General features: G+C 40.1%; 1 protein-coding gene across 7 annotated transcripts in view; it reads right to left on the bottom strand.

Annotated features, from left to right (window-relative positions):
- The window catches only part of CUNH19orf12 (chromosome unknown C19orf12 homolog), a 126585-nt gene that overhangs the window by 23746 nt on the left and 79590 nt on the right, over positions 1–23249 (bottom strand). For 3 of the 7 annotated variants that reach the window (XM_020985077.2, XM_020985074.2, XM_020985075.2), the window contains exons 1-2: positions 3303–3392; positions 2298–2460 (exon numbers count right to left, since the gene is read on the bottom strand). The exons of 1 other annotated variant lie outside the window; for it this stretch is intronic. Coding sequence is in view for 2 of the 6 variants with exons in the window: in XM_078150094.1 (XP_078006220.1) it covers positions 3303–3595 (293 nt within the window). In the remaining 4 variants the exon portion in view is untranslated. Of the gene's footprint in view, positions 1–2297; positions 2461–2490; positions 3112–3302; positions 3629–23249 lie in introns of those variants that run through there. 3 more of the 7 variants (XM_078150094.1, XM_020985076.2, XM_020985072.2) reach the window with 3 other exon arrangements.

Below are 23249 nucleotides of genomic sequence, written 5' to 3' on the forward strand. Positions count from 1 at the left end.
CATGTTTGTTCGACTGAATTATTTCCCTTAGTATGTATCTAGGATGAAGACTACCCCGTAGAATGAGACTGGGAACAAACAGGTGCTAACCAAGCAGGTGTTAACTGTTCTAATGCAAAGCAACATTTGAGCCAGCTCATCATCTGCCTATCCTGCCTCTGTTAATATTCAAGTACTGGCAAGGTGCTTGAAAGGTCACCTAATCAATTCTCCTGCTTTCAGGCACAGATGACACCGTGGTGAAAACAAAATAGCACCCTAATCTGATGATGAGAATTAAAAGCTACAATGATCCACACTCATCATAACAATTCATATGTGAATATTGATTTATAGTTTTTACAAAGTACTTCTCAGTACCTAAAGGAAGAAGATAATGCTACTAAAAGCACGAATGTTACATATTCATTCATCCAGCCAACCAGATGCCATGGAAAGGCAGTCCTCTGTGACACCAAACACTGAATGTGCCTTGCTTACTTATTACCTGTGTGATCTTGGATAAGTTACTTCCCTTTCTGGGACCTGCTTCCTCATCTAAAAAGTAAGGGAATATGACTAGATGGTCTCTAGAGTTGCTTCCTACCTGTAAATCCTACAATCAGCTAAAATTTGCAGAACAGTTGTGGGAGGCACAGCTAGGTACCAATGAGGGCAAACAGACAATCCTGTAAAGTGGTTGCATTTACTCCAATTCACAATATTTGGAGGTATAACTGTATAACCATTGATTCCAGCCTAGAGGCAGCGAGGTGGCAGAGTGGATGGAGACCTAAATCTGGGGTAAGAAGAGTTCTGGCCTATGACAATTACAAGTCACTTAAATATTGCCTGCCTCAGTTCCCTCAACTGTAAAATGGGATAAGAGTAACTTCCTCCCAGGGTTGTTGTGAGGCTCAAAGGAGATAATAACTGTAAAACACTTAGCACAGTGCTGACACATACTGGGTGTTTAATAAATGCTTACTCCTGTTTGTCCATCCCCTCACCACCACGATGTAAATATGTAAGGTGAATGATCAAGTCACAGGACGCCTTATTCACACTAATCAGGAATTAAGACATGGAACACAATATATCAGAATATCAGAGAATATCGCAGGCTGAGGCCCAGAGAGGCAAAGTGCCTTGTCTAATGATAATCTTATTTCTATTAACTTGTCTAACAAGTTAATAACATATATTATTTATGTTGAGATTTCAGGGTTTCAAAGCAAATCAAATCTACCTATCCTGCCCCAGTCTCTCTGCTGACCTCCAATTTCACATCTCCAATTGCCTTTCAGACATCTCGAACTAGATGATCAGTAGACAGCTTAAACTCAATGTATCCACAACTGAACTTTGCTATCTCCCTCCCTAAATCCTCCCCCTCCTACCTTCCCTACTACCATAGAGGACAACCTCATTCTCCCAGGCCCCCAGGTATACAACACTAGGAGTTGTGTGCAACCTAGGACTGTTGCCGAGGCTTGTCAAGTTCATCTTTACCAACCCTTCTCTCCTCTGACACTGCCACCACTCTGGTGCAGCCCTCATCACCTCACAGCTGGACTACTGCAATAGCTGCTGGTGGGTTCGCCTGCTTCAAGTCTCTCCCTACTCCAATCCATCCTCCATTCTGCCATTGAAGTGATTTTCCTAAAGCACAGGTCTGATAATGTCAACTCTCCCTCCCCCACCACCCCTATAAACTCCTCTGACTTCCTATTGCTTCTAGGAGCAAATACAAAATGCTCTGTTGGCATTCAAAATCCTTCATAACCTAGACCCCTCCTACCTTACCAATCTTCTTACACTTTACTCCATGACAAATACTCCTCAATCCCATGACACTAGCTAGCTTCCTGGCTGTTTCAAGAACACACTCCGTCTCTTGGCTCTGGGTATTTTCTCTGGCTGTTTTCCATGCCCAGAAGGCTCTCCTCTGATTTCACCTACTGACCTCTTTGGTTTCCTCTAAGTCCCAACTAAAATCTTACCACCTACAGGTAGCCTTCCTCAACCCTTCTTAATTCTAGTGCCTTCCCTCTGTCAATTATCTCCTATTTAACCTGTATATAGCTTACTTTGTCTAGTATTTCTTTGCATGTTGTCCCCTCCAACAGACTGCAAGCTCCTTGAGGGCAAGGATTGCCCTTTTTTATTTTTTTTTTCCTATCCCCAGCACTTAGCAACTGACATACAGTAGGAACTTAATAAATGTATACTGATTAACTGACCTTCATAACATCTCTGTCTGGTAGACATTACTAATTATTACTGTCCCCATTATACAGTTTTAAGGGGTTATGTACCTTGCTCAACAGCAGTCTCTGAAGCCTGAGAGTCCAAAGCTGGTTTCCTGATGGCAAGTGCAGGCCCCTCACTCCTCGATCTGCCAATACTCCAGAGTCTGAGCTAATAGAAGGCTGATTCATATGGCAGAAAGTCTTCCTGATCAATTAGGAGTCACCAGGCCTGGATATGAAATCCAAGTTATGTACTTACCACTCATGTGATGTCAGGGAACTCACGGATGCCTTCTGCACCAGTTTGCTCAATTGTGAAATAAAGGAGTTTGTCAGGGTAATTTGCAGACCTAACAGTCTATGGTTCTCTCTAAAATTCTCCTGATTTCCCAAGCCTTCCAGTCCTAAGACACGGGCTCTCCTCCTACAAGGGCCACCCTCCCTGGGCTGTCTCGGTTTCTGCATCCCAAAGAAGGCGTTAAGATGCACTCGGCAGGGCTTTTAACCTGGGATCCTTGAAATTTAAAAATCTTCCTCACTGTATTTTTGCATCACTGGTTTCCTTTGTAATCATACGCATTTTATTGCATGCATTTAAAAAGGCAGCTTTAGCACCCAGGGCCTGGCACATAGTAGGCTCTTGATAAATGCTTGTCGACCTTGACTTGACTAGACAACACCCCTGAGAGAGGGGGGGTCCCTAGGCTTCGCCAGGCTGCCTGAGGGGTCCAGTCATCCAAGGAGGTTAGGAGCCCTGGCGCCGGGGGTCTCCACAGTCCCACCGGGCTGGGTGGGGCCTGAACAGGGAGGGTTTCCCCACTTCCCAGCCCTCTCAGGAGGGCCCCCCCCCGAAGAAGGGCGTTTATGAGGAGGGGTCATATCTAATGGGCATCAGCTCCGGAGAAGCTCCAATATAGCTGGGGGTGGTGCTGGGCAGGGGGCGGGGGGGACGGACCCAGCCCCTCCCCCTCCACGAGCGGCTCTAGGCCTCCGCAGGCGCTGACTCACCGCCCTGCCCCTCCTCCCCCCCCCCCGTCCGGAGTCCTGGGCCCCCACCCCCACTCCTCCTACCTGCCTCTCAGGCAGCTGCCCGAAGCAGTCACAGACCGGACCTGTCGCGACAGAACCTCAGAGGTCGCGATGGGAGGGGGAGCGGGGCAGCCGGGCCTCCTTCCTCTCTCCAGGCCTGGGCCCGCCGCCGCCGCCGCCGCGTCCTCGCCTCCTCCTGTGAGGCCGGAGCCGGAGCAGGAGCCGGGGCGGGCCCAGGTTGGGCCGGGTGGGGGCAGCCTCGGCTCCCGAGGGACCCGAGGAGCCGTGGAAGGATCAGCCGGGGCAGGGAGGTCACCGAGGGTTACTGGGGTCATTTAGGGAGGAGCCGTGACACGGGGTCATTTGGGAAAGGGGCGTGTCTGGGGGGGCTCATTTTGGGGAGATGAGTCTTTTAAAGGGAGGGGAGCGTGTCCTGAGGGTCATTTGGGAAAGGGGAGTGTCTCAGGGGGTAATTTAAGGATGGGGCTAAGGGGAGTGGGGGGGGAGGGGTCGTTCATGGTGGGGGCATGTCATGAGGGTCATGGGGGAGGGGATGTGTCTCTGGAGGTCATTTAGGGAGAGGGTGTGTCATGAGAGCTATTTGGGAAAGGGGCATGTCTTGGGGGGGGTCAGTTGGAGAGGTCACTATGACTGGAGTGGGGAAGGATCTCTAGAGAACCTGAGACTGGGGAGATCATTATTTTGGAAAGGTTCTTTTGTTCTCCAGAAGCTATCTATCCCAGCTATACCTTTATATAAAGGAACTTCAACATATATGTTAATGCTTCCTCCCATACTCTGGTCTTTCAGTGCCTAATTATCTTCAACTCCCAGTCACAGTCAGATAATCATATCCTTGATCTTGCCATTACTTATAAATGTTCCATTTCCAGTCATCTCTCTCCATGCCTTACTTCTCCCAAACCTTAGCTTTATCCTCATTTTAATCTTCAATCCCTCCACTCCTCAGTCCTCTCCCAGGCCTCCTCTGGCTTCACTTTCCTCCCTTTCTAGTCTCAACTTTGTAATTAACGAGTTCAATGTTATATACACTGTCCCCTACTCCCAAATCTCTTTCCCCCTCATCTTATCCATTCTCAAGCCTTGCCAAACCTCAACCTTAGTTTACTCCTACCATCTATCTCCTCTGTAGAAGGGTCTTGAAAGGAATCATGTAACCAGAGCCTGCTAGGTCCACTACAGATTTATGTTATCTAATGTCAGCTGGGCCCCCAGCAGCTAGGCAATCCTTTTACATATCTCTAATTTATATCAAGGGGCAGCTAGGTGGTTTAGTGGATAGAACACTGGGCTTAGAATCAGGAAGCCTCATCTTCATGAGTTTAAATTCAGCCTCAGGCACATACTAGCTGTGTGATCCTGGGCAAGTCCTTTAACACTTTGCCTCAGTTCCTCATTTGTAAAATGAGCTGAGGGGCAGCTAGGTGGCGCAGTGGATAGAGCATTGGCCCTGAAGTCAGGACCTGACTTCAAGTCAGGCCTCAGACCAAACACTTGACACTTACTAGCTGTGTGACCCTGGGCAAGTCACTTAACTCTAATTGCCTAAAAAAAAAAAAACACCAAACACCATAAACCTAAAAATAAAATGAGCTGGAGAAGTAAATGGCAAACCATGCCAGTATCTTCACCAAGAAAACCTCAAAATGGGGTCATGAAGAGTCAGACATGACTAAAACAACTAAACAACAAAAATTTATATTTCCCTCTCTCTCACTATCCATAGATGTTGTTTCAAACCTATTCTTAGCTACGCAAATATCCCATGCCTCTCCCTTTCCCCACTTTCTCAGCTGAGGCCCTCACCTCATACTTTACTGAAAAAATAAAGGCCATTTGCTGTGAGCTACTTTTCTTCTCTAGAATTTAAAAGCCCTTAACATCTCTGTTCTCTTCTCTGTTACTCCAGTATCTGATGAACTGACCAGCTCTTCTCAAGACCAAGGCCCTCTGCATGTATTCTTGATTCTATCACCTTCCATCTCTTCTTGAAGATTGCCACCATAATCATCCTCTTTTTCTCTATAATCTTTGTCTACTGGTTCCTTCCCTGAGACCTACAAATCTATCCAGGTCTCTGCTTTAAAAAACTCTTCATTTGTCTTCCCCATTCCCCCAAGCTATCATCTACTATCTCTCCTACTACCAGATTCCTAGAAAAAGCTATCTACAGTCATTGCCTCTACTTCCTTTTATCTCATTCATTTCTCAATTCTGCAATATGACTTCTGACTCCATCATTTTCCTCTGATTTTTAATATTTCTTCTTTTGTGCTTATTTTAGGTTTATTTGTTGGTTTCCTAATTTCTTAAATGCATATTCAATTCATTAATCCTCTCTTTTTCTATTTTGTTAATATGTATTTTTAAGAATATGATTTTTCACCTGAGAACTACTTTTCTGGCATCCCAACAATTTTGGTACGTTGTTTCATCAGTATCGTTTTCTTTAATATAGTTCCATATGGTGGTGAGAAATATGTATATTCTTTCTGCAGTAACATTTAGATGTTATAAGTCCCTTAACTATAGTTTCTCAGCAATTTGTTTAGTTCCATATTTTTTATCTTTCATTAGATTTATCCGAAACTGATAGAGGGATATTGAAGTCTCCTGCACCATTGTGTTAGTCTCTGTGTCTTCTTATAACTCAGTTAATGTTTCCTTTATAAATTTGGATGCTAAGACATTTGGAGTATATAGGTTTATTTCTGATATTGGTTTGTTGTCTATGGTTCCTTTCAGCGTAATGTAATTTCCTTGTTTATCCTCTTTTATTTTTTTGAATGTTTGATTTTGCTTTGTCAGAAAGCATGATTTCAACTCCTTTTTTGGATTCACATGATACATAGTAAAAAGAAATTTTTTTTTCCATTCCCTTAGTTTTATTTTGAGTATATCTTGACTTTTTAAATGTGTTGCTTATAAATAAGAGATTTATAGGGTTTTGTTTTCTTATCTAATCTGTCACTGTTTCATTTTATTGGATTTTTTAATCTATTCACATTAAAGTTATGAGAGTTAAGTTTATAGTTTCCTATATTTGTCTGTAATAGTGGATTTTTTTTAAGTTATGATTTTTTTTTTTGTCCACTGCAAACACAGTACTATGTCTCTTCAGGTGCTTTAGCTTAATGTTTTTTAAGGTGGTCCTTTTCCTACTGATTCTCTTTGCATATCCACTACCCCCACTCCCACCCCACCCCCATCTGTTACACCTTTCCCTTTGGAGTTTTGCTTATTAATTCCTTTTTCTTTCCTGCTTTTATCCGTTTGTTTAATTCTTCCCCTCTTTATCAAATATATTCCCTCTTTTCTTCCCGTTCACTAATCCTATTCATTAGTTGTTGTTGTTGTTTTTAATTTGATTTTTTGGTGTCCTTTTCCATAGAGGATTTCTCTCACTCCCTTCATTATCGATCTCCTGTCTACTCTAGACCCCCATACTCATGACCCCTATAGTTGTCTTTGTTGTTGTTTAGTTATTTTCAGTTGTTTATGACTGTGTGACCCCATTTGGGGTTTTCTTGACAAAAATACTGGATTGTTTTGTTGTTTCCTTCTCCAGCTCATTTTACAGGTGAAGAAACTGAGGCAAACAGGGTTAAGTGACTTGCCTGGGATCACACAGCTAGTAAATGTCCGAGGTCAGATTTGAACTCAGTTTTCCCGACTCCAGGCGTGGCGCTCTAGCTATACCACTGAGTCCCTCTGGGTTCTCTCCCCTCCCCCACCTCAGACAGTTTCTGCCACTACTTTATAGAGCTTGCTCTGTGCATTTCCCTTTTCCATTGCACCTCATTCCTAGAAAAATACCAATTCTTGGAGATGATAGAGAAGACATTGCCCCATGACAGGGAACACTCTCCACACCTTGTCCCTGATTATGTAGCCCCCCCTCCCCAGATCCATATACTCGCCCCTTTGTTACACTTTTCCCCCATTTGCCTCAAAATCTCCTCCCTGGGTCCATACCCTTCCACTCCCCTAGGTGCCAGTTGCCCCCAAAAGTTCCAGCCCCTCTCATCCTGAGGTCTTTTCAAGTACCAAATCCTCCAGACAACACCCAGAATGAGATCCCTTCACAAAACATCTCTATTCACTCATCAAAGCATTCATCAGTGGACCCCCTTCCCACCACCAAAACAAGGCCTCCCTCTTCCCCTCTTTTGCAAACCTCCCTTACTCCTCACCCATTCCCCTGAAGGCTCTTCTATTACTGAGGGATCTCAAGGGTCACATTCCCTTCATTGCTAACCCTCTTTCTGACTTAGCCACATCACACACTCCACTCTATCCCTCTACTCCCCCTTCCGTTTCATGTGGCTTCTCATTTTTGTTAGAACAGTTTCAAATGAAAACCAAAACAAAACATCGATTCACTTTAGGCAGGGTATTACAGAGTTCTGTCCATAATTCTCCAGGCCTACCTCTCCACTGTTACCTCCACCTGATTTCTACCTTCACTTATGTGTCTTTGTGTATGTTGAGAAAAAAATCTTACTGGTCTCTCTGCTTTCACTTTGTTGTTATGCTGTCTTTGGCTGCTAAATTCATTCACCCCTCTTATATTTCTGTTTTCTGGGGTGGTTGAGAAGCAAGTAATCTCTACAGGTCTGGTTTTATTTCTAAGAATCTTTGAAATGGCTCTTTATTATTGAATGTCCTTTTTTTTTTTCCATTTACAGTTAGACTCAGCTGTGCAAGTTGGTCACCCTGGGCTGAGTCTTGTGTTCCATTGCTCTTTAGAATACATTATTCCATTTTCTTCTGTTTTCTGGTGGGTGTAGCCTAGTCTTGTGTTATTCAAATTTTCTTTCCTTTATATTTGAAGGTCTTTCTCCTGGTCCCTTGAAGAATTTATCATTATGAATTGAATTGTTAAATTAAATCATTATATGTTATGGAGTTTACAGCCTTGAGTATTTTTCTGGTGGCAGTCTATTGATTCTTTCTATTGGTATTTCATTTTCTGCAGTCAGAAATTCTGGACAACTTTCTTATATTTTTTTCTTTCATTATGATGTTATGGTTTTTTGATTTAAAATGTTCCTTTGGGAAACATAATTCTTAGGTCATCTCTATGCATCACATGTATAAGATCAATATGTTGTGCTTGAATATAGAGCATATTTTCTTTTAATTTTATTGCTTTTTGCTTCTCTTCTTTTAGATTGTCTTTCATTTCTATATATTTGCATTCTCAATCAATTATTCTCTATTTCTTTCTTTGATGAGACTTGTCATTGCAGATTCAAGTTTTTCTGTTCTGCCAATTATTTTTTCTGTCCGGGCCATAAATTCTGCTTTCATAATCCTCATTTCTCTTTTAAACCACTTAGGAACAGAGTGTTGTGGTTCTATGTTCTCCTCAGATTCTACAGGGTCCTCTGTCTCATTAAATTTTGGATAGCTTTCCTTTGTTTTGCATTATTTAGTCATAGACGCATGAACTTGTTTACTAGATCTGGAGGCCATATTTCCTTCTGCTATTAAAGTTTTCCTTGTTGATTTATTTGCTTATGTTCAAGGTTTTGAATTTTCTTCTTTATGAAATCTTTGGTAATTTTAGTCTTTTGTCCTTCTTATTTTTCCCCGTTGCTTACTTTCTAACTCACTCCTCCCTTCTGATGGTGGTTTCCCTGGGTGCTGCCCCTCAAATTGTCTCAACCTCTTCCCACACCAGGCAATTCATGGTTCACCAGCCTAGATCTACACCACAAGTGACTTTTGGGGGTTCAGAACTGGCCCCACTTGGATTCTGGGCTCTTTCCCTCAGGCTTAGTGGAGTGCCAGAGAGCTCCCCATACACATTGTCTTGTTGACCTATTCCCTGTATTCCTTAGTTCTCTGCCTCAGCAGAATGCTGTCATTACTAGTCAGGGTTGATTTCTGTTGTCTGGAGTATGACTCTTCAAATTCTGGGAAGAGGGGAATGTGGGGTGTAGGGTTGAGCTCTAGTTCAAGCCCAAATGCATATCCTGTCCTTTTCCCTGTTTCTCTGCTCTCCAGAGATTTTTTTTTTTCAATACAGAATGCTGCCATGGTCTGGCTGTCACTGCCCCAGCAAACTTGAGCAGCCTGAAGTTCCAGTCTCCATGGCACTGGAAAAGAGTAAAAGAGGAACAAAGTGTAGAGTTGGGTTTTGTTGCAAACCCTTCAGTAAGGTCCTTGGGTTGGATAGTGCAGCCTTGCTGCTGATGATGGAAGGTGAGGGGAGTGGGGGGCAGGAAACTGAGTGAGCTCAAAGTAGGCATCAGTCCATGGGTTTTGTTTTGGTTTTTATCTTCTTTTGGGTTCCAGGTATAGAACCCATGGAAACAGCTAAAGTTGTTTTATCTTTGGTGCGTGATTTGGTGCATGTTTTAGAGAGGTTTGAGAGTTCCTAAGGACCCGAGAAAATGTCTATCTTCTTGGTCACATGACCCAGAAGTCCCCCAACCTCGTCATTCAACTGAAATGATACTCTCCAAAATTAATAATAATCTCTTAATTACCAAATCTGATGGCCTTCTATCAGTCCTCATCCTCTGCAATAATTGACATGATTAGCCACTCTTTCCTCCTTGATGTTCTCTTCTCTGCTCTCTCTTCCTGTATATATATATATATATATATATATATATATATATATATATATATATATATATATATATATATATATATACTTTCCTCCCTGGTTTTTATCACACTGTTCTCTTCTAGTTATCCTCCTGCCTCTCTGATTGTTCATCTGACTCCTTTGTTGATTTATCATCCATATGCTACTCCCTAACTGTGGGTGTACTCCAAGTCTCTATCCTGAGCCTTTTCCCTCTGTCCCAGGTGTTCCTAACCTAGGATCCTTAAACTTATTTTTGTTTTATATGTATTTTGATAACTACATTTCAATATTATTGGTTTCCTTTGTAATCCTGTATATTTTGTTTTATGTGTTTAGAAACATTGTTCTGATTAGAGGTCTGTAGCTTCACCAGATTGCCAAAGGGGACTGTGACACAAAAAAGGTTAAGAACCCCAGCTCTGAATTCTCTGGCTTGGTGACCTCCTTTTGTCCTCCCATGGGCTTGATTATCATGTGTGTGTGTGTGTGTGTGTGTGTGTATGGTGTGTGTGTGTGTATATATATATATATATGTGTATATATATATATATATATATGTATATATGTAACTCCTAGATCTGTTATCTCCCTTCCTAGTTCCTTTCCTGAACTCCAGTCCTGCATCACCAACAACTTATTATACATCTTGAATGAGATATCCTATGGGTTTCTCAAACTCCATATGTCCAAAATAGAATTCATTATCTTTTCTCCCAAACCCACCTCTCTGCTGGATTCACTATTGGTTTTAAGGGCAGCAGCATCCTTCGAATCTCCCAGGTTCATAACCTTAAAGTCACCCTTGACTCCTTACTCTTACTCAAGACCTTTACTCACTAAACTCTTTGTCTTCCTATTACTTCTAGGAACCAATCCAGACTCTTATGGTGGTAATTTTGAAATCCTTCACAAACTGACTCCAACCTACCTTTCCAGCTTATCATAAATTCTTTCCCTCCTCTCACTCTGCAGCCCAGTCAAAATGGCTTTTTGTTGTCGTTGTTCCGCACACCTGATACTCCATCTCCTGCCTCCATGCCCTTTCACAGGATGAAAATTATGGATGAAATGTACTCCCTCACCTCCACCTCTAAAATCCCTGTTTTACTTCAGAATCCAGCTCAAGGGCTACCTTGTACATCATCTTTCCTGAAACTTCACCCCCCACTCCAAGTTATAGCATCTTCCCCTCAAAATGATCTTCTGTTGATGTTCTGTGTATTTGTATTTACTTTTATATATGCATATGCTGTCTCTCTCAGTAGAGTATATGATTCTTAAATAAAGGGACTTTTTCATTTCTCTCTTTGTATCTCAAGGCCTAGCAAAGTTCCTGACACATAATAGGCACTTAATAAATGCTTATCAATTGAGTGATCAATAGATTGATTCCTAACAGGAGACTTCTTCTAGATCATTGGTGCCTAACTCAAAGATAATAGTCACTAACCCATACGTAAGGATTCCTGCCAGCAAAATATTGACTTAGAAAATCACACATTGTCATTATCTATATTCTATTTTGCTTTATTTTATCAAATGTTTCCCAATTACATTTGAACCTGGTTCAGGCCCATGGAACCCCTTGAGACTTGTAATTTGACACCTCTGTTCTGAACTTATAAGAAAATAGAAATGATCTATTATAAGTTTTTTCTACTCTTATATTCCATGCCTCAAAACCCCTTCTCATTATTCCTCATTCTTTCCTCCTTGCCAAGTACAATTCCTTTACTTGTTGTCTTGATCCTATTTCCTCTAGTGTCATCTAGGAACTTGGCTCCTCCATCATTCAGTTCTCTTTCTCGCTCTCAACTTATATCTATTCTTATTCACTGGCTCCTTATTGCTACCTATTAACATACCCAGACCTCCCCCAACCATTAAAAAAAACCTTCATTTGACCCTGACATCCCCTCAAGCTGTTGTCCTATATCTCTCTTTCATAGCCAGAATGCCAGAAAAGATCTCTCTGCTTGTTGCTTCCGTTTACTCACCTCTAATTCACTTCTCAGAGCACTGCAATCTGTCTTCCAATTTTATCACTCTACTGAAATTACTATCTCCAAGGTTACCAATGATGTCTTCACTGCTAAATCTAATAGCTTTTTCTCATTCCTCATCCTACTTGACCTCCCTGTAGCTCTTGACACTGACAACTCCCCACTTCCTCCTAAATATACTCTCTCCTTACCTTGCTTCTATGATACTACTCTCTCTCTCTCTGTGTCTTTCTTTTTCCTCGTCCTCCTCTTCCTTCTCTTTCCTCTATGTATCTGTTTCTTCTCAGTCTATTTTCTGGATCATTATCTCTCTTTTTTCCATTAATTATACTTTCTTCTTCCATGAACCTTGGGTACAGTTGTGGTGGCACAAATTTAGGTGATTCCTAAATCTGCATATCCAACCATAATTTCTCTCCTGAACATCAATCTTGCATTGCCAAGTGCCTGCTGTAGAACTCTACCTAGACATCACATCAGAATCTCAAACTCAACATGTCTGAAGCAGAAGTCATTATATTTCCTCCCCAAACATTATTTCTCCTCTAACTCTTTTATATCTTTAGAAGCTACTGCTAATCTTCTGGTCAGTTTTTACCATTGGAGTTATTCTTAACTCTTCCCTCTCACTCACCCTCCATATTCAATCAGTTGGTAAATCTTATTGATTCTACCTCCATAATATCTCTCATTTTCATCCCATTATTTCCACTCATATAGCATCTACCTAAGTTCAAAAGCCCTTGTCAGCCCTCACCTAGACTATTGCAGTGGCCTCCTAATTGGTCTCCCTATTCCCACTTGTTCCCCTCACTAGTCTATCTTCCACACAGTTGCCTATTTAAGACAGTCTTAAAACGCAGATTGGAACATGTCCTTCATCCCAAAACTCTTCATTGGTCCCCAATGCTTCTAAAATGAAATACAAATACCTGTATTTTTTATTAAACACCCTTCACAATCTGGCTTCTACCTATCTTTCTAGTCTTACTTCATTTTACTCCCCTTCACACATTCTCCATTCCAGTCAAGCCAGCCTAACTATTCCCTAAAGTTAATATTTCATCTCCCAAATCTGCACTGGCATCCCACTATCTCCGCAGTTCACTCCCTTTACACCATTTTCCTCTTGGAATCCCATGTGAACTCAGTAATTAATGCTCCTGCACTCTGGAAATTACTTCATAGTATTTTGCACAGTACTTTATATTTACTTATGTGTATATGTACTGTTTTCTCCCAGCCTCTCACCCTAGTAGAATGCAAGCACCTTGCTGGCTGGGGCAGTTTTAATTCCATTCGATCAAAAAAAAAACAACACTTATTATATATAAGGCACTGTGTTAGGCTCTGAAGATACAAAGACAAAAACAAAATGGTCCCTAACCTCCAGGAGCTTATAGTCTACTGGAAGTATGATAAGGGTGAGGAGAGACAATATAGACACAGATAAGGAAATGCAAAGGATATACAAAATAATACAGTTATTTCAAGGGGGACAGAGCAGTTAACAACTGGGGAAATCAGGAAATGCCTGGTATGAGGAATGATATCAGATTGGTTTCTTGAAAGACACTAGGTATTCCAGTAAATGGAGGGGAGGTGGTAGAGCTTTCCAGACGTGGGGGATCACATGTGCAAGGCGCAGGAGTCAGATTGGTACATACAGGGAACAAACAGCTAGCCGGCCAATTTCATTTTATGTGTCTTTAGCACCTGACAGAGTAGGTGCTTGTACATAGTAGGTACTTAGTGTTTATTGAAGTGAATATTTTAATTTGCATTATATTTATCCACGTTCCTGTTTTATTACTCCTATTTCATTCATCCTTATATCTCCCCAGGAAATAAAAGTGCATTGTATATAGCAAGCACTTAATAAATCTTGTCGAATAAGTGAATGATGAAATGGAAAACCTGAAAAGGACTTCAGAATGTCTCTGTATTTCTCCATGATTTAACTGCCTCTGACTGAGCTAGTCATTCCCTCAGAGCCCTGGAACTACAAATATAATTCCCAGTTTGTCTAGTTTTTAAATTAGAGGTGTGGTAAGGCTGAGGAAACGATTGGAGCTATGTCTGAAAGAGAAGTTTCACCTAAAGCCTGTCTCTCTCTGGCCACTGGGATCGAGAGTCATAAATATTTAGGATTATTTCTTAAGGTGAATGCAACAGTATCTAATGGCCCATTGCATGTTCCAGAAACAGGACGTTGGGAAGCTGAGAACAAAAAATCTTACTCCAAGTTTACTTCACATTTACATAGCAGCTTTTCCCCAAGCACTTGAAGATCATCTTTCAAGATACCCCAGAGAGGAGAAGTTTCAAAAGAATGGGGAGAAATCAGACAATTCAAATCATCAGAAAAAAAGTGAACAAAAAGGCATCAGTAGCTACAGACTCATCTACTTTTTCATCTTCATCAGTGCATGCATTAAAAGTTCCCTTCATTAAAAAAAAAATATATATATATATATATATGTATATATATATATATATATATATACGTATATATATATATATATATATATATATATATATATATATATATATATATATGTATAGGAGCAGCCATAATTTTAAAAGGAACAGGCAGACAATTTTCTACAGCCAACCACATCTTTACATTCATACAGTGTAGAGAATGCAAGCTCCTTCTATGTCTACTGTCATTGCTTAAACAAAAGTATTTGATTTGGTAGAACAAAATGAAGCATTACAGGTTCTTTTCTGACAAGGTATCTTCTATATGCAAATGGTTCTGGGATCTAGCTCATCATTGTTCTTCCCAACAATGCAGATTCCAAGTCATATATGTCTGCTGATCCTATGTGATTCTTGGTCATGCCCTACCATAAGTTTGCCACAGAGAGCCTATCCAATGAGCTAGATAAAGGCCTTGCCAGCTTTCTTCTAGTATCATGAGGATACTGGTATAGTACACAAGCTGTCCACCAGTTATCCCCTGACATTTGACCAGTCAATCTTTTTCAGTCATACTTTGATGACAACCTTTGCTCTGATTCTTCTTTGAAATTTCTTGTTCATTGTGTTTTGCCCTGTTCATATACACCATGTATCTACCTCTCCATTGCCCTGTGAAATACTTATTTTGAATTCTTCATAGATGGTAGTGTTCCATAACTCATAGCCAGGCAACACTGGTAGGATATTGGTATCAAAAGATTTTTCCTCCACAAAATCCTTCTCTGATGCTTCATCATAGCATATAGATGTGACCCAGCAAATTCCACCATGCTAGAAAAGCTTTGAATATGGTCCTGGCAACAGAATAAAGTCTTAAAGTCTTTCTCAAGACCAGCCTAAGTCCTGTATAGGTCCCCTTCTCTCAGTTCACACAGCCACCTCCCAGTTCAGGCCTTCATCATCTCTTGCCTAGTGTCCTAATTGATCTCTCTGCCTCAACTCTCTCCCCATACCAATCTCATCCTCCACACAGCTGCCAAAGTGATTTTCCTAAAGTGTAGTTCTGACCATATCATCACCCCTGCATCCTTCTTAATTAACCCCAATGGCTCCCTATTACCTCTAGGATCAGATAGAAAGTCCTTTGTTTGGCATTTAGAGCTCTTCACAACCTGGGCCCTCTCTAGCTTTCCAGTCTTTTTACACACAGATATCCTTCACACATCATGTGTTCTAACAATATCAGCTGGTTTGCTATTTCTTATGTGTGATGCTGTCTTTCATCTCTATGCAGCTATGCTGGTTGTCCCCCATGTCTGTAATGGTCTTCTACCTCCCTGCTTCTTAGAATCCCTGCCTTCCATTAAAACTCAGGATTCTGGGAAGATGGTGGAATAGGTCTGAAAATTTCAAGTTCTCAAGATTTTCCTCCACCAAAGAGATAAAATAGCACCTCTGGGTGAACATAGAGCCATGAAAACAAATAAGAGTAAGGGCAGAGGAGGGGTCCTCTTGGGACAATTGGAGAAGATTTGAAGAAAAATCCTGAGCGAGATTTCCTCACAGGGAAGAGTTAAATACCTCTAGTCTAGGGTCCACTTTAACAACAAGCAAGCCCTGGAGTTAGCTGGTTTGGGAGGCTGCCTCAGCCCCAACCACAGGAACTTTTAGCCCTGGGAGAGTGAGGGGAGTTGGGTGTCTGACCTGGGGAAGATCAAAGGAACACCAGACAAGGAACACCAGACCCAGCTGTGCTTTAGAGACAATGTAGGGGCAAGAAGGAACCAGCACAGTTTTGGTGAGTACAGAAGTAATGGGGTGGGGATACCTCTACTATGGGTACTTACAGGGGGCTGGAGGTCTTGGTTTGAGTTCAAGATCAGAAGGGAGAACTGAAGAGGATTAGAGGCACCATTCCTCATACTCTAGGACTAGAGGTGATCATAAAAACTGAATTATTACCACATGCAAAGGTGAAAGAATACAACCATAGAGAGCTACTATGGGAATAGAGAAGATCAGGATTTGTCTTCGGAGGATACTGAAGCAAAGAAACCCTCTTCTACCCCAAAGAGTAATGTCCAATGGTTACCTGCCCAAAAAGAATTAATTGAAGAACTTAAAAGACTTTAAAAATCAAATGAGAGAGATCGAGGAAAAACTGAAAAGAAAAATAATAATGCAAGAAAAACAAGATTATGAAAAGAAAGCAACCAATTAGAAAAGGAGATCCAGAATCTTAAGGAAGAAAATGACTCCTTGAAAATCAGAATTGAGCAAGAGGAAGCCAGAAAAGTTATAAAAGATGAAGAAATTTAAAAAAAAACAGAATGAAAAAATAGAAAAGAATGTGAAACATCTCATAAGAAAAACAACGGATCTAGAGAACAGATCAAAAAGAGAAAACATAAGACTACCTGAAAGTTCTGATAAAAAAAAAGAATCTTGATACAATAATACAATAAATAATTAAAGAAAATTGTCCTGAAGCATTAGAATAAGAGGAGAAAGTAGAATAGAAAAAAATCTACTAATCACCACCTGAAAGAGACCCTATGAGGAAACTCACAGGAATATTATAGTCAAATTCCAAAACCCCCAGATCAAGGACAAAATATTATGAGCAACAAGAAAAAAAAAATTTACATATGGCAGTACCACAATTAGAATCACACAAGACCTAGCAGTGGCGACACTAAAACATTGCAGGTCTTGGAACACTGTATATCTAAGAGCAAAAGAACTGGGTTTCTGGCTGAAAATATCATACCCAGCAAAGCTAAGCATAATTCTGAATGGAAAAAAAAATGGACATTTGATCAATTTTCAGGCTTTCAGGTCTTTGTTTAAAAAAAACCAAACAACCTTGAACTCAATAAAAGATTTAACATACAAGAGCCAAGAGAAACATAAGGTATGTATCAATGACCAATTACAAGGGACTAAATAAGGATAGAATGTTTACCTTTTACATATGAAAAATGTGAAACCTACGTCTAAGATTGTTTCTAGTAATTAGATAACTTATAAGGAAGATTGTGGTAGACCTGACTTCAAAAAGTAAAACCATTCAAGTACAGCTAAAAGAGTAATTATCTTTTACAAATGAGGTGCAAGAGGAAGAACCAATACAGAAGAATTAGATGGGGGATGGGGGTTGTTAGTTCTGGAAACTTACTCTCATTGGGAATGGGTTTAAAAGGGGAAAATACATATATATTTAGGAGAATATGAAAGTCTTCTAAATTTAGAAAGAAGTAAAACTCTCAGGGCATAGGAAGGGGGGAGAGAATAAAGGAGGAATCTTTAGATGGGAGGGTGTGGGAATAGGTTAAAAGAGAAAGAGAAGGGAATTTAGATTTAGGGGAATGGGAGGATAAGAGAGGAGTTGCTGGAGTGGGGGGTAGGTTAAGTAATAAGAGGGTAAGGTAGCACATAGAAGTAAAGTGGAGGAGTTAGAGATGGGAAAAAGAGATATGCACAAACATAAAAAACAAAGGAGTAGACTCTCAGGGAAAATATGTTTATGTATGTATGTATACATGTATGTATATGTATATATGTATAAGTGTATGTATATATCAATACTTATATAAAAATATATCCAATGCTCAATTGTAGCCTTGGGATGGTGTAGAGAGGAGGGAGGGTGAAAAAACAACAAAGTAAAAAGTGTACAATGAGAACAAAAGAAAACCTACAAGGAAGCAAAGAAAAGATGGACAGCTTTCAATATAATACACAGTATTTAGCACATAGAGTTTCTTGAAATGAAAAGTTATTGCTATATATTTTGAATACTCTCCTATGTTCTGCTGTGCACATGGCATTTTTTTCTTATTTTGTATTTTAAGTTTATGGTGTTTCTTTTTTCTTTTCTTATTATGTATTTTAAGTTTTAGCATTCGTCTAAAATAAAAAATTTAAGGAAAAAGAAACTCAGTTCAGGTGCCACCTCCTACAAGAGGTCTCTCCAGCTGCTAGTGCCTCCCTTGTTTCTACTCTGTATCTTGTGAAGCAAGTCCACTTTGGGCTGACTGACTGAGATCCAGATTGCCCTCCCCTTATTGCAGCTTCATAGTAGTATTTGCCCATATTTGTGTGGCTTCCTAGTCACATAAGGGCATAAAAAGGCCACCTGTATGGAATCTGTTTCCCTCCACCTTGGTAGTACATAACTAACCATACCCTCCCGGTTGAACTGATCCATTGCAATAAGGAGGTGAGAGGGGCCCACATATTCTATACTATGCTATATACTTGATAGTATATCCTTCCTGATAACTCTTTCTAGACTTTTGTTAAGTAAACCTCATTTTGTTAACTGTTCAACGACCTATACATGCCTCAATTCATCCCAGCATTGAAAACTGAACTAACAAGTTGCCTACCTCAGGTCCACTCAACACCATGCAATCTGGGGGGAAGTAAAAACAACAACAAAGTGGATAATAATATTTATTGCCCCAATTATGGCATGTAATTGAAAGGGCATCCCACTGAGTTAGTCCATCAGCACATATGTTATATATATTGTGGACCAGCAATTCGGATAAATAAGGAATTGGGCTCAGAAATGACTGAGAGGAAGAGATCAAGCTGAATCACATTTGAGAAATTATATACTGCTTCCAGTGATTCCAAGCTGCTGCCTAATACAAAAGCCCTTCCTTTTAAATATTTAAATATTTTTCTGGTGATACTGTATAACTGCAAGCATGGAAGATCATGAGCTAAGAGAATTAGATTTGTAGGTGACCCAAAGGGAAATAGAAAGACACATGTTAGGAGTTAGTTGCTTGTAGCAAATTTCCATTGATGACTTATACACAAGAAGGGGGTATAAAGACACTTTCCAGGAACATGTAAAATTTAAAAAAAAAAAGGTGGGTCTTTGTATCATCTAATGAGACAAGGACAGCTCATGAACTAAATTGGTATTCATGAAAGATTTAATAGAATCAGATTGAAGGTCAGTGTGCTAGTCTTTTAGCACATTTGGTTGATCTTTTATGGAAGCCCCATAGAAAGAGATGAATAAGAATTGCAAAGATGGAGAACCCCTACAAATGGAATCATGGATCCATAGAAGTAAAGAAGGATGCAAAATTAAGAATATAAAGCATGAAACAAATAAATATTGGTGGGTTGATTAATTAGGGTAGAAAAGTAATAAACAGAAAAGAAGCAACAGAGGAAGAGAAGAGAAATATTAAGAACCAGAAAAGGAGGCAGGAGGAAAAGAAAAACAAGGAATCAAAAGAAGAAGGCAACAACCAAAAATGGATCCTCATCTTTGGCTCCTCACAAAGACCCAAGGATCTTTTAGTTCAGTCAGAAGTTCTTATGGGCCATTGCTAACCCAACTGCTCACATACAACAGTCTAGCCTTCTTAGCAATCCCTTCAGCCTTCCATCCTTGGCCACTCTAGATGACTTTAAGCAATAGAGTGCTTACCTTCAGCAGTTTCCCTAGCTTCATCCTTTCTCACATAATGGCTGCTGCGAATGATTTGAACATTCAGCAGAGTTCTCACAGTAAGAGGTGGTCCTGATAACAATACCCCCTTTTCTGATATATTTGCCCATCTGTACTTGTTGATCTTGATGAAAGGTAGTCAGCAGGCACTTTATTTTGGAAAATTTGCTTCTGCAAGGTGAAATTAGCAAAGGGTGAATTTAATTGGGAGCTACGAGTTTCGCCTAAATGATACCATCAGTTTGGGGACCTTCAGGATAGAGTAACAATGATAATAGGATTAACCCAACTCTTGTTTTGAGTCTCTTTAGTAGGTAGACATTCAGCAAGTGAATTTGGTTTTATTTTATCTCTGTTGCATGCCCAGCTCCCTCTGGTGGCTTTCTTAAAGAGCTAAGTATCCTGAATATGCACTATATAGATTTAAAAACTAGGAATGATGAATATAAGTCGCAAAAAAGGCAAATTTAGGTGTGATATTAAGGGAGAAACTTCCTAGCAACTAGGAACTACTCAAAGTAGAAAGGGCTGCCTTAGGAGGTAATGAGTTCCTCCTCACTAGAGATCTTCAAGAAAAGGCTGGATCATCACTGGGGTGATGAAGTAGAGATTCTTTTTTTTGGGATAGGTTTGACTAAATGACTTCTGAGGTCCCTTGCTACTGTGAAATCCTGTGATTCTAGGAAAAGAAGTTTAGCAAGATAAAAAAAGCATCACAGATCCAGATGAAAATACAGGATGCCACTTCTAAGAGTTTGCATTAACTTTTAATCTAAGACCTTTTCAATATTTCAGGCATGAAGTCATTTAACTGTTTTGAGAACCTACAGGCCAGAAATAAACCACATGTGACTAGATCACATGGCCACATGCTCCAGTACCAGTGGTAGCCTCTTACGAAATGTGTCATCCGTGTCAGTGAAATAAGGCACACATATGTTTCTCAGTTGTGGCTTTGGTTCTATGAAGGTATTGGCATAGCACAAAACTACAATGTCATTTAAGAGTTACAAAGCATATATGGTACATGCATGATGCTTCTTTCTAGAGAGCTCAGCTGAGCTGCATGCAAGCACAGCCATCTTCTCCTGTACCATGCTTGAGGAATTTGGGGTAGAAACAGCTAGAAAGCTGTCAAATTGCTCACTTTGGTCCCTTGGAGAGCTGAAATCTGAAAGAGTTTAGCAAGAGAATAAATGGCTTGGGGACTGGTAATGAGATCTAGCCCCCTCTATCACAACTCTGCTAAATAATTCATCTTCCTCTTTCGTGTTGACGCCCTTCAAATATTTGTAGATGGCTATCATGTCCCTTTAGTCATCACTTAGTTGGGCTATACATATTTGCTGGAGTGTTGTGAGTGTATCCTATCATTATTATTATCATTTCCTCGTGTCTCATTACCTTAGCCCCTTAGCTGAGACTGCTGCCTTTTTGAGTTCCCTCCAGTATTTCTGGTATTAAGATAGCCGGGATGGAAGGCATGATGTGCAGGGAAGTTTCTGCCAATTTCATAGAAAGGAGTTAGTGTTGCCTCTCTTCTTCATGATGCTTGCACAGGGCACATGTTGTTCTTCAATTTATGGTACTTCCTCAAGGACTGATGGATAGGTTGTGGTACAGAGGGCTAGTGTGTTCCGAACCTATGAAGAGACTACAGTTTAGCCCAGCATCCTGGGCAGCACACTCTGCACGTCCCACGCCTGGAATGATTGCTAAAATCACACGTGTGTGTACTGGATAAATGAAGAATAATGAATGTGACACGTGATTAGATTTCTGCAAAACTGTTTAGAGGGGCCTGTTCTAAAGGAAAATTTATGAAAGTTTAAAACAAAATTTACAAAGTAAGCTGAATGGACGAGTTTAATCTCATAGAGCAAAGCCGTGTATTAAAAGACCATACAGGGTTACTGTTGGCCTCAAAAACTACCGTTAGATTTTAGTATTCCAAATAAAATGTTGAACTCTGAGCCTGGTAAGCCCATGGGGACATGTATTTTATAAATTATCCTTCTGAGAGTTTAGAAGGTTAAGCTGCTATAAAAGATTTTTAAAAATACACCTTCCCTTCTATTTGAAATCTTACTGAAGAATCCTGCTGTACCCCAAAGACTTATTTTCATTCTGAGAAGAATGATTTTCAATGGTTCTGTTGAACATGCAATTCTCATGCAAGTATTTCTATAATTATCCTGTTTCAGTTATAATACGGTTTCTGGAACAATAGGACTTTTATTATATTGCAATATCTATTATAATAGATGTTTTATTACAGAAAATTATGGTCAAATCACTATTAAGATACTAGAATTTTTATTTCGAATTACTCATAAGATGGAAATTCTTTCTCCCCAGTGGTTCTTACTTTAATGCTGCTGTGCTGTTTCTTTTGGAATAGCTTTAGACGTCTAAGGATTCTGTTTAATGTCAGAATGTTTTCTCTTATTCAGGTATATACAATTACTGATATGTTAACATTGGTTTTTCCTTTATTTCCCTTAGAGTATGGTCCGTGTACATGAAAACTGCCACCCAGGATTCTGCTATACATACTTATGAGTTATAGAAAGAGTTAGCACGATATTTTTTTCAAATCAGGAGGGAAAAACACCTAATTTCTTTCATTTTGGCACATAAGTACTGTACTGTGTAATTGCTGAGCCCCTTAGGTCCATAAGAGACATCATAACCCAAAGATATACAGACACTCCCTTGTTTGAAGCAAACTGACTGAACACATTTTTTTACTTATAGAATTAATAAAGTAGGGAACTAACTCTTTTTGCAGAACATGGAGTTTCATACTTAAAGAATTTTCAGACTTGACTATATCATGTGTTAGACTGAGGCACCTACTATGAAGCGTGATATGATGGCCCAATACCTTTAGCCAGAATAGACAGCTGCTTCAGTGATGTGATTTGAAAAGTAATGAAAAGCCTCTAAGGTCTCTTTCCCTCCTGCCCTGTCCCCCAATTAGCCAGCATAGTGCCTGAAATTCTCACTATTAGACCCACCCTTTGGGTTAAGTCACTATCTCCCAAAGACCCCATGCTGAAATATGTTAACTGGCAGGGCTATCATGATAGGTCATCTTTGGGGTATTATCACATTAACAGGCTTATTCTTTATCAATTTTCTAACAGAAAAAAAAATGCTCTTAGCTAAAACTACGATAGCACTTTGTACCTGTCTTTTATATTTACCATTCTCTACTTTGTATTATAGATTTATACTACATTTCTTACCCCTCCCTCTACCCCTACTAGACTGTAAACCACTTAAGGCAGAGACTACGTCTTTGTGTGTCTTTGTCTTCCTTATGATGCCTAAAATAGGGCATGGCACATAATTACCATTGATAAAAGTTTATTGAATGAGTGAAATAGAAGGGTCCTGAGGAAATGGGGCACAGGAAGATTTAGGGGGAGGGAATGAAAATTGAGGGAGAA

Source organism: Phascolarctos cinereus, unplaced genomic scaffold (assembly GCF_003287225.1).
Source record: "Phascolarctos cinereus isolate Bilbo 61053 unplaced genomic scaffold, phaCin_HiC Scaffold_2;HRSCAF=192, whole genome shotgun sequence".
Taxonomy (NCBI): domain Eukaryota; kingdom Metazoa; phylum Chordata; class Mammalia; order Diprotodontia; family Phascolarctidae; genus Phascolarctos; species Phascolarctos cinereus.